General features: G+C 29.4%; 2 protein-coding genes across 3 annotated transcripts; both read right to left on the minus strand.

The window, feature by feature from the left end:
• Window positions 1–617: 617 nt before the first annotated feature.
• LOC145101697 (UMP-CMP kinase 3-like) lies at window positions 618–4,013 on the minus strand. Of its 2 annotated transcripts, none has more exons than XM_079038967.1 (10): window positions 3,880–4,013; window positions 2,341–2,401; window positions 2,138–2,192; window positions 1,921–2,038; window positions 1,675–1,831; window positions 1,479–1,559; window positions 1,287–1,394; window positions 1,120–1,191; window positions 985–1,028; window positions 618–866 (listed from the first exon to the last, which is right to left on the minus strand). In XM_079038967.1, exons 2-9 carry the CDS (start codon window positions 2,368–2,370, stop codon window positions 1,017–1,019), a joined length of 633 nt encoding a protein of 210 aa, XP_078895093.1. In that variant the 5' UTR covers window positions 2,371–2,401; window positions 3,880–4,013; the 3' UTR covers window positions 618–866; window positions 985–1,016. The 2 variants fall into 2 exon arrangements, with proteins under 2 accessions (XP_078895093.1, XP_078895092.1); XM_079038966.1 differs by having other exon boundaries at window positions 1,479–1,574.
• A 2,258-nt stretch (window positions 4,014–6,271) lies between these two features.
• PDE318 (P-loop containing nucleoside triphosphate hydrolases superfamily protein) lies at window positions 6,272–9,532 on the minus strand. Its single transcript, XM_079038968.1, has 14 exons — window positions 9,359–9,532; window positions 8,814–8,944; window positions 8,615–8,735; window positions 8,437–8,501; window positions 8,222–8,335; window positions 8,033–8,107; window positions 7,920–7,958; window positions 7,737–7,808; window positions 7,538–7,651; window positions 7,375–7,446; window positions 7,243–7,279; window positions 7,047–7,159; window positions 6,766–6,972; window positions 6,272–6,536 (listed from the first exon to the last, which is right to left on the minus strand). Exons 1-14 carry the CDS (start codon window positions 9,441–9,443, stop codon window positions 6,426–6,428), a joined length of 1,356 nt encoding a protein of 451 aa, XP_078895094.1. The 5' UTR covers window positions 9,444–9,532; the 3' UTR covers window positions 6,272–6,425.
• Window positions 9,533–10,256: the final 724 nt, after the last annotated feature.

The raw sequence follows: 10,256 nt of genomic DNA on the forward strand, positions 1-10,256 counted from the left end.
TAAGATATGTAAACAAAAGTACGGATTGAAATACATTATTATGATGAAATGTTTATTTTTGAGTAAATTACACGAATGGTCCAATGGTTTAGGGTAATTTACGCGTTTGGTCCCTAACTTATTTTTTTAACTCGGAAGGTCCCTACTGTTTGTTTTTGTTTCGCGCTTAGTCCCTATCCTACCTAAAAAGACTTTATGCCCTTGATTTTTTTAATTTATTTAAATAAACACACTCTTAATCTCACCCTCTCACCTTACCTCACTTACTCCATCATTTTTCCCTCTTTAAATAAAAGTCTTTTTAGTTAAAACTGGGACCAAACGCGTAACAAAAATAAACAGTAGGGACCAAACGCGTAAAAAAACAAACCATAGGGTCCTTCCGAGTTAAAAAAATAAGTTAGGGATCAAGCATGCAAATTACCCCAAACCATAGGGACCATTCATGTAATTTACTCTAAAATAAATCATGTTGTGTTGCTAAGAATAAAATAAGCGTTTCCAAATTAAAGTGGGAAAATAAGCGTTATTGGAGTATTTCAACTTTTTTCCCCAAAAGAAGTCTTTGGATATATTACACATTGTATATGCTCTAAACTCAAAAGTTAACTAGCAAAGAGCAAAAATAAGCAATATATATTATTACTAGCTATCCAATCGAGAATAACATACATATAATATAAGAGTCCCAATTGCCAAACATCGTGGTATGGTATAATACGTAAATGGTAAAAATAATGGTAGAATCTTTCTAACCTATTTCGATAACATAGGATATGATCAACCAACTTTTAATGATGTAATATTACAAATAATCAACCATGGGTCTCATCGTCAAACCCTTTTAACACCACATATCAATGAAACTGCAAAAATATTTAAACAAATCATCAATTAACTTTATAAACAAGATTTTGTCCACATAATTAATACCCGATATCCAAAATAATAAGGTTGTTTCTTTTTAATTAGCATGCTATTTACCTCGAAGATTGCTATGGTAATAGAGACAACATCTAGGCAGCAGCCTGCAAGATTTTTAATAACATTCAATTTATATATACAGGGGTATTTCAGTAAATATATATATAGTATTAGAAAGATCATAACTTGTTTTACCTTGTCAACCACTGGGGTGAAAAGGGCCTTGACTGTTTTAAAAACTTCTTCAACAGGCTTAGCAGCATCGATCTGGGAGCAAATTTAGTAAATTGTTAAAAACTTACACTTTTGACCCCCAAGAATCAAAAATTGACTTTTTCAGGAAGAAAGAGTAATAATATTACCTTTCGGACCTTCTCCTTAGAGTTGTAATATTCGATAACAGGGAGACTCGATTCCAAGAAAACCTTAAATCGTTTCCTAATTGTATCAATGTTGTCATCTTCTCTCCCCTTTACAAACAATCAAAATGTTAAAATAAATATGTATAAAATATGAGGACAAATTAGTAAATTTACAAATGTGTATTTATCAACCTGATTGCGACTTAAGAGGCGTTTCTCCATTTCTTCCTGTGGACAATCGAAGTAAAGAACAAACTCCGGGGTAATTCCAGTCTGTAAATCACCGAACTAATATGTTGATTCCCTTAATTATTATATAATGAAGGTTTACATATTTTAAAAATAAATGCAAAAAATAGCCCTATATTTAATAGAATATACAACTCACAACTGACTCAAAAGCTGCACGATTTTCCTCATTGCGAGGGAATCCATCAATAAGGAATTTGTCATTTTCATTTTCAAGAATTGCTTTTTCAAGAAGCTTGATTGTTACTTCTGAAGGAACAATTTTTCCTTCCTTGATCATGTTCTGAATCATTGTCCTACAAAAATATTATCAACACATTAGAATTGACATGTTTTTTAATCATTAAAAAAAAACTTTATAGAAGTTATCCACTTTTATTTTTACCCGTTTTCTGACCCGGATTTTATTTCTGCCCGAAGAAGATCTCCAGCACTGAGATGGGTGTACCCGAAGTGCTCTACAATATTTGCACACTGGGTACCCTTACCACTGCCTGGGCCTCCTGCTCAAAATCATTTAAAAAAGATTCAATTTTTTTAAGAATTAAAAATATAAAACTTTTTATTTGTGTTTAAAAGTTAAAACCAGAGTTCTCTCTCACCTAGGACAAATACAACCTTTGGCTTCTTTTGACTAAGAGAACTTCCACTTGCTTCCTGCAACCATATATGCATATGAATTTAAGTTACTCATAGTAATATTTTTAACACAGTGGGAAAAAGTAAAACTTTTGCAAAGCCATAGAAGTAAAAGATATTAATAATGAAGAAATAAAGATTGCTAAAAGGCTGAGGAAATGACTACCTTGCTTGAAGCTTCAACAACAGTACCCATGAGTGGATACTATAGTTTGTATAACTTAATTCTGCATCCAACACAAAACCTTGTGATTAGAATATGCTAAGCAATAAACATATATTTAATTGGTCAACTTGCTCCAGGTGTGTGTGTGTATATATATATATATATATATATATATATATATATATATATATATATATATATATATATATATATATATTTACCTAGTATTCAACTCCTATGTAATGTGGCATAAGAGTGGACATGAGCATAACATAATTGTGCATATATTTTAGACCTAAAACAAATACAAAATGACAAGAGAAAAGGACAAATGGTCTTAAAATAATCATAAGCAATTCAAATCCACCAAATTCGAACCATAAAGTTTACATCTTTAATCTTTTATCTTTATATTAGAATAAGATGAAGATTACAATATATGTTCATATATAGTATCATGTGGAGAAATACATTGTAAATTCATATGGCAATGTCACTAGTCTGGACTATTAAGTGTGGTTGAAAAAACTCTTCAAATATCATTCTTAATTAGATTATGGCATTAAAACATCTAATCATTCTGACAGATTGCACATAATAGCGATAAATCATAGAACAACATCTCATATCTGAAAATATTGCATATTTTTAACTTAAATCCACCTCAAAATTCAAAGAAGGAAACTATTTTCATAACTGCATCACAAGCAGGCAATAGAAAATCAAGAACAGGACCTAAGAATACTCAACTTACTAGTTCAACTAGACCTAATAGTTATGAATAGTATAAATATAACAATAACGAGTATTCAATAGCTAAGACAAACAACTTGACCACATTAATTCAACAAATCCAACTCAAAATTCCAAAAGAAAGTCAACTTTCATGGTTACATAAAAAAAATGGGAGAAACGTAATGAACAAGCCCAATAACTTGAATACTAACTGCACACAAATTTCAACAACATCGACTTGAATGTAAAAGAGATAGAAAAAGATCTGTGTAACAATGTGTCATGTCCAGATCCAAATACGAGACTTTCAACCTCTGTATGATCAGATCTTACTCAAATTTAGAATTGCCGTTTTGGCAATCATACATAGATCCAAGTAAATGATTCTCCAAAATATCATGTATATGATTGTCCAATTGCCTTAGAAATGCCAGAATCACTCAGATCATTGCATACAAATTTCAGTTTAACTCAAAAGGTTACATATAACTGTAAGTCTGTAACCATAACTACAACGGATCAGTACTTGGAAAATAACACAACATATACATCCAATTTATCTAGATCGATATAAATCCCCATAAATTTTCACAAAAAAAAAAAAAAAAAAAAAAACAAGAGTAGTTTCAATCAAACCGATAAAAAGTACAGGAATGGAGATAAATCGGATAAAACTGCTAAACAAAAGAATAGAACAAGATCTAACACGAGGAACCGAGTACAATCATATGAAAAACTGAAAATCCAAAGAGGTTTATCCAGATCAGTAGGTGTAATAAGAAGGACAACAGATGTGGAGCTTACCAAAATGGAGAAATCCCGTGGAGAATGGAAAGAAACGCAGGGGGAATGAAAAGATCTGGAGAATTACGTATGGGTACGTCGGTGTGAAGTGATGGTTGGTATTTATACAGGGTTCCTAGGCCCGAATCATTTTTAGTTCGGGTTTAATTCGGTTTATTCATGTCGATTCGGCCGATGAGTGACGATGTGATTTTAAACATTAAACAAGTATTTAATAAAAAGTAATTATATAATAATAATTTGATTAACGTTTAAGATAGCCAGGGAATATTTTAGCATGATATAAAAAAGTAACGTGTTTTTATTATCTATATATTTAATTATTTACTTATTACAATCTCTGTTATACGCAATACGTGGCTTTATAGATGAGCAAACTACAAAACAAGTAAAGAGCTCAACATTTTTTTTTATTGATTTAGGTACTTCATTCTTTTTAATGATTAAATCGTTATATTTTACTAAGGGCTTTTTTTACCCCTATTCGCTAAGATAACCATGTATTAGGTTCATTATAATGATAATCGATTGGTCATTGTTTGTATATGGCAATATGGCATTATAGATTTGGACATCAAAGACATAAAAATAGCTTTTGATTTCATCATACTAAATAAGGAAATTGTCTCTAGGGTCCTATGGTGGCAACGGTTGCTTGATATTAATTTGGGAGTCTCGTCTTGTTTATACGTCCAAATAAGGTACTTTCCATATTATCTGGGTTAAAAATAATATGGTTTAAAATTAGATGATCCAAATAATCTATGATTTAATATGCTTATGATATTTAAGTTGTTATGATTTACGACTATTATGATTCAATATGTTTTATGATATTTCATTTATTATGATTTAAAAATATTATGATTTAATCTTATAATTAAAAAAATTTATGACTTTTAATTGAAATTTTTTATGATTAAAAAAAAAACATTATGATCCAAGATTTGTTAAGATTTTTTTTTTTTGAAAATGTTATATTCTAACCTATATAATCCAAAATGTTATAAATCAAAATCTATAATTTTTTTTATAGAAATGATGTGATAAAAAATGTTATGATTCAAAAAATATTTATTATTTTTAGATAGTGTGGGCACCCCACACAATGAATAATGTTAGTGTCATGTGGCACCTCTTATGTGAAGTAGCACCATTTTAATGGGGATGTTTTGTTTGGTGATGGTTGCCGCATTAGAAAAAAAACGCCGCAATCAACTTACAATATTAGTCTTTCATCTTTTTTATATTTAAAATCTATCTTTTATTTTGGTTTGAATTGTTTCTAACTTTCAAATTATATATATATATATATATATATATATATATATATATATATATATATATATATCCTAACCACAATACAAAAAATATAAATAAAAGGATTAATGATCATATAAAAAAACATTGTAACTTTGTTTTAATTATTATTATGTTTTAGTTTCATTTTTAGTTTTAACTATGTAATTTTTATTTCAAAATTATGAAATATTTCTACTTTTATTAATTATGTATTTTATTAAGATTTTTTTAATCATTTTTATTTATTTATTAAAGTATAATATTTTACTTTTATTTAAAATAATAAATAAAATAAGGGAATATGAAATATAACCATTTACTAGGTTAACAAGAGTAAACAATGTTCTAAAAAGTTCGTCATGGTTCAAAGACTTATACTTGCCGTCAAGTTTTGACAAAATGTCTCCTTAAATCATATATATATATATATATATATATATATATACACACACACACACACACACAAAATTCTCATCTTAAATCTCGTTTTACAAACAATGTGGTTCGTCACGGCTCAAAAAAAATTAAGACTTGAGATTGCTACCAAGTCACGACTTACTTTATAGAGAACCATATGATTAAGTAAGGAATAGGAATGAAAAGATGACATGATCATCGACACTAGAATAAAAATAAGATGTGGAGAGGAAGAACTACACCCTTGAGTCTTATAAGTTTAGATATTATAATTCAAAAATGTTTAATCTCTTTTGATTCAAAAATGATTCAATCATTATACCACCCTTTTGTTGATTTAACTTTCACTCTTAAGAATTTAGTAAATGTCCTTTTTGTGAAAAAATTGTAAAAATAACCTAGAGTGAAAAACTATTAAAAAAAATGAATCCCCATGGAATCTAGCAATACCTTTTGTTAAATTGACTTTTACTCTAGGATTTCCTCATTACATTGATGTTACAAAAACATATTATACACTAAATAAAATTTAAAAAGTCATCTCCAGCATGCCAAATATATGTCAAATTCTACTCTATTCCATTAAATATACATGTCTTTTGTAATACCAGCCACAATGGAACAAAATTTATATCAAAATATAAATAAAATAAATCAATTACATCGGTACATGAATAAAAAAAACTTGCAAAAATAATTATAACTTAATAGGACTAAGTTACATAATGTTTACTAATTTAAATAAATAAAACATATGAAAACACTATTGTTGTCCATATCCTTTTTCAATATTGAAAAGCAGATTAACCTAGAAAGCAAAAAACATATTAGATGAAAGTTTTCCTTGGAGAAGAAATGTTGTCCATAATGCCCTCAGGTTTCTGAATGTTGAGTCTTGCTGATTGAGATACCAACACCTCATGCACTCTATTCTTCAACTGAAAACCACCACAACAAAAATATGGAATGATATAGTTGTAATTTTATTTATATAATCTTCAAGACCAATAATATTTACAAAGGTTGAATTAAACCAAATAGACCCTAGGAAAATATTTAGCAACTCTAGAAGAAGTCACAATAATTATATGCTAAAACAGGAAAATAATTCCAAAGTAATAATATATTAATTAAAGCACCCAAAAAAATGGTTGTCAGATTCTAAACCTCATTGAGTCCAACTTCATTTGTTACAGACACACGAAGTGCTCCATCGGGTCCCACTTTTCGGTATTTTAATAATTCATCATTATCATCCTCAGCATTTTCTGTAACATAAAGAACTGGAGATTCTTCCAAAAGATCACATTTGGAGACAACATCAATCCAAAGATGCTCACTGAATCTTTCTTTTATTTCTTGGTAAATTAAAAACTGCAATTTATTTAAAATAAACAACATAAGATTAAACATTTAAAAAAAAATTAAAAGAAGCCACAGTGTCATACCTGATCTGAAGGAGATGTCCCACATTCTCCGGTTAAATCATGAACAAATAATACAGCAGTAGGTAGATGAGACAACACAGCAAGTGTTAATTTTTCCAAATTATTCCTGTCCTCTAACAAAATTTTAATAAAAAAAATATATTTAATTAATAAATAGTCAAACTCTTTCATTATAGTCAAACACAAAGTAGGTTACCATCACGCCTCCTCAAGATCCCAGGTGTATCCGTCACCTAAAATGTGAAAATACAACGTTTATTTTTTTAAATGTGTAAAAGGGTAAAAGAGTAAATTTACATGTATAGATGATAATGAAGAAAACGCTGACCTGAAAATTCTGGTAGCTTAAAGCAATATGGCCCATTAAAATGCCTCTAGTTGTAAAAGGGTAGTTACAAATCTACATGAAAGTGTCTTAGAAATTTGATATGTAAATATATATAATTATAAATTTATAAAACACTTGAATAAATAAATAATATTGTAAATACCTCAGGCTTTCCTGTTGAGAGTATGCGGACTAAAGATGATTTTCCAACATTAGGAGCTCCAACAAGGCACAGTGTTGGCATTTCAAGATCAACAACTGGCATTGCCCTCAAAGTCTAGAAATTAAAATATTGTATGAAGTTATTAACTTTATTAAAAAAAACATGGATTGTTGAATTATATTCTTCTAAATGACAAAACCTTGGCTATTTGCATTAAATCATCAACGGCTTTTCCATCTGAAAGAAAAATTTCTTCAAGTTTTCTCATTCCCTGTGAAAAAGTTTATAGTAAATAATAATATATGAAAATCTTTTAAGACGTAAACATAATAACAATAATAATAATAAAAAAAAAATGAAATCTTGTAGTTTAGTGACTGACCTCAACTAACCTCTCTTCTGCTTCTCTCTTTGTTGTTGACTGTTGAGAAATATAGCAAATAAAAGATGTCAATCAAACAGGTTAACAAGTTAAAGATTAAAAGAAATTGTTACCTGAGCACAGAGTGATGCGTGTTCTTTTCCAACTGATACAAGTTTCTTCCTTAGATAATCAACTTTTCCTAAAACCTTCAATCAAAAGTCAAAACATTGAATAAAACATTCATAAATTAGTTACTACAGTTACATGATTATGCTAATCACATATGAAAAATACTTGATTGGATAATGGATTCTACCAACCTCTTCATAATTTCCATCTCCTAAAGTCAACTCAATAAGAGAACGTTCATAAGGGTGTAATTGTCTTTTGTTTGGGAAATTATCCTTGTACGTTCTCAATGGCAATGTTAGCTCCTAATAATCATTAAAAAAATAATATAGAATGATAGATAATTAGATAACATCTGAAACTTGAACACTTGTAGTTGTATGATCATTACTAGATTTCAAATTACCTTCATTAGGGCATCAAGTTGTTTTGCACCTTTGTTTTTCTCACGCTTAGCAGCATTAGCTATCCCTATGAATCATGCAAACTAAAGCCTATAGTTAAAAATCAATTTAAACAAGTGCTAAACTGCAAACTATATATACTTTTTTTAATCAAAAATATCATGGTTGCTGATTAATTACCCTTTGTAGGTGCGATTCTCTTGGCCTTTCTTAGTGATGAATACAGAATATCAACTGAAGGCATCACCATAGGTAGCTTTTGAAAGGCACCAACTGTATCAAGTATCTCAGATGCTGTTTCCTAACAATGAGTAATGTTAAATTAATGTACATATCACAGCTTTCTTTTAAAGTTTTACAATGTATTAGTCAGAAGTACCTTTGTTTTGTTTTCATGTTTGGTTTGTGATGTCTCTAAATAGCTTCCTTTCACAACTTCATAGGTGGTTGTCTGCATCTGTTTACTGAAGCACAGGGGATAAATTTTCATCCTTGGCAATGGGTATAAGCCTGCAAGGTATCAAGGGACAAATGTCTTAGATTGACTTATACGATACGTATTCCCTCGTTGTCATCTTTTCAAACAATTGTTGAATTTGATTCTGTCCCTAAGTTCGCATTGTTTTGTTACTAACGAAGGTATTTATATATACACGCAAACAGGATATGTTTATCTACTAGCATCCATAGAGGGAGTATCTAATTCAGAAATCGACGAACTAGGGTTTATAGTGATTAAACGATGAAGATATATCAGTTAACCGACACAGATATATACACGTAACAGAAATATATACGTATATCCAACAGTTTACTTTACAGAGAGACTGTAATGTAATCCAGACATTGACGAACAAGGGTTTATAGTGCATAAACGATGAAAACGCATCGGAAACCGAGACAAACATGAAAATCAACAAAAACCTTTACAGAGCTTGGTGCGATTGAATAACAACGTGGAGTAAGGAAGTTGCCATAGCTGTAGCAGAGTAAAACTCCCGCTCGTCATGCTCTTGTTCTCTTTGTCACTGTCGTTGGATATTGTGAATTTCGGCAGAGGGGGTTTTGTGTTCTTTTTCAATCTAAGAGGGGTTTAGGACATCGTGTTTTGGTGGGACAGAACAAAAAACGTTAGGAAATGAAGGTTTTTTTTTTTTTTTTTAAGAGGAAAAAATAACTACTGAATTTTTTATTAAGAGAACAAAACTGAAAACGGATAATTTTATAATTTTATTAATTGTGAATTTTAGAATATAAAGTAATAATATTTCAACAAATTGTATGTATTAGTTAAAGATTAATTAATATACATTGCCAACAAATTTGATGAGCTATTTAACTTCAAACAAATTACAAACACGAATACGTGTGTTATCAAGATGGCCAATTTCATAGTTAAACCACAATTATTAACACAAAAATGTTTCTATCAATTAAAAATATATAATTTTTGGTCATACATATTAATAATTATTATTATTATTATGAAATTTCATTAAAAAAACAAGGGATGTTCTCTTGAGGGATGATTATTTGCTTAAAAATATTACAAAATAGCTGCTGGGGCCACATAATATTGAAGACTCAAATTCAAATCCCAATTTAAAATTATTTGATTTTGTTGATAAGTTAGTCAAGTTCTAACACATTGTAGGGCGTGTTTGGTACGGAGCTTTTTGAAGCATTTGAGAGCTTCTAGCTTTTAGCTTTTGACAAAACGTTTTAGTTTAAACAAAAAACTTCGTTTGGTAGTACGAGTGTTTAGCTTTTAGTTTAAACAAAACATTCTAAATCTAAAAGCTATTTCATGTAGCATTTAACA

Source organism: Lactuca serriola, chromosome 4 (assembly GCF_051521515.1).
Source record: "Lactuca serriola cultivar US96UC23 chromosome 4, Lser_US96UC23_V15, whole genome shotgun sequence".
Lineage (NCBI taxonomy): Eukaryota > Viridiplantae > Streptophyta > Magnoliopsida > Asterales > Asteraceae > Lactuca > Lactuca serriola.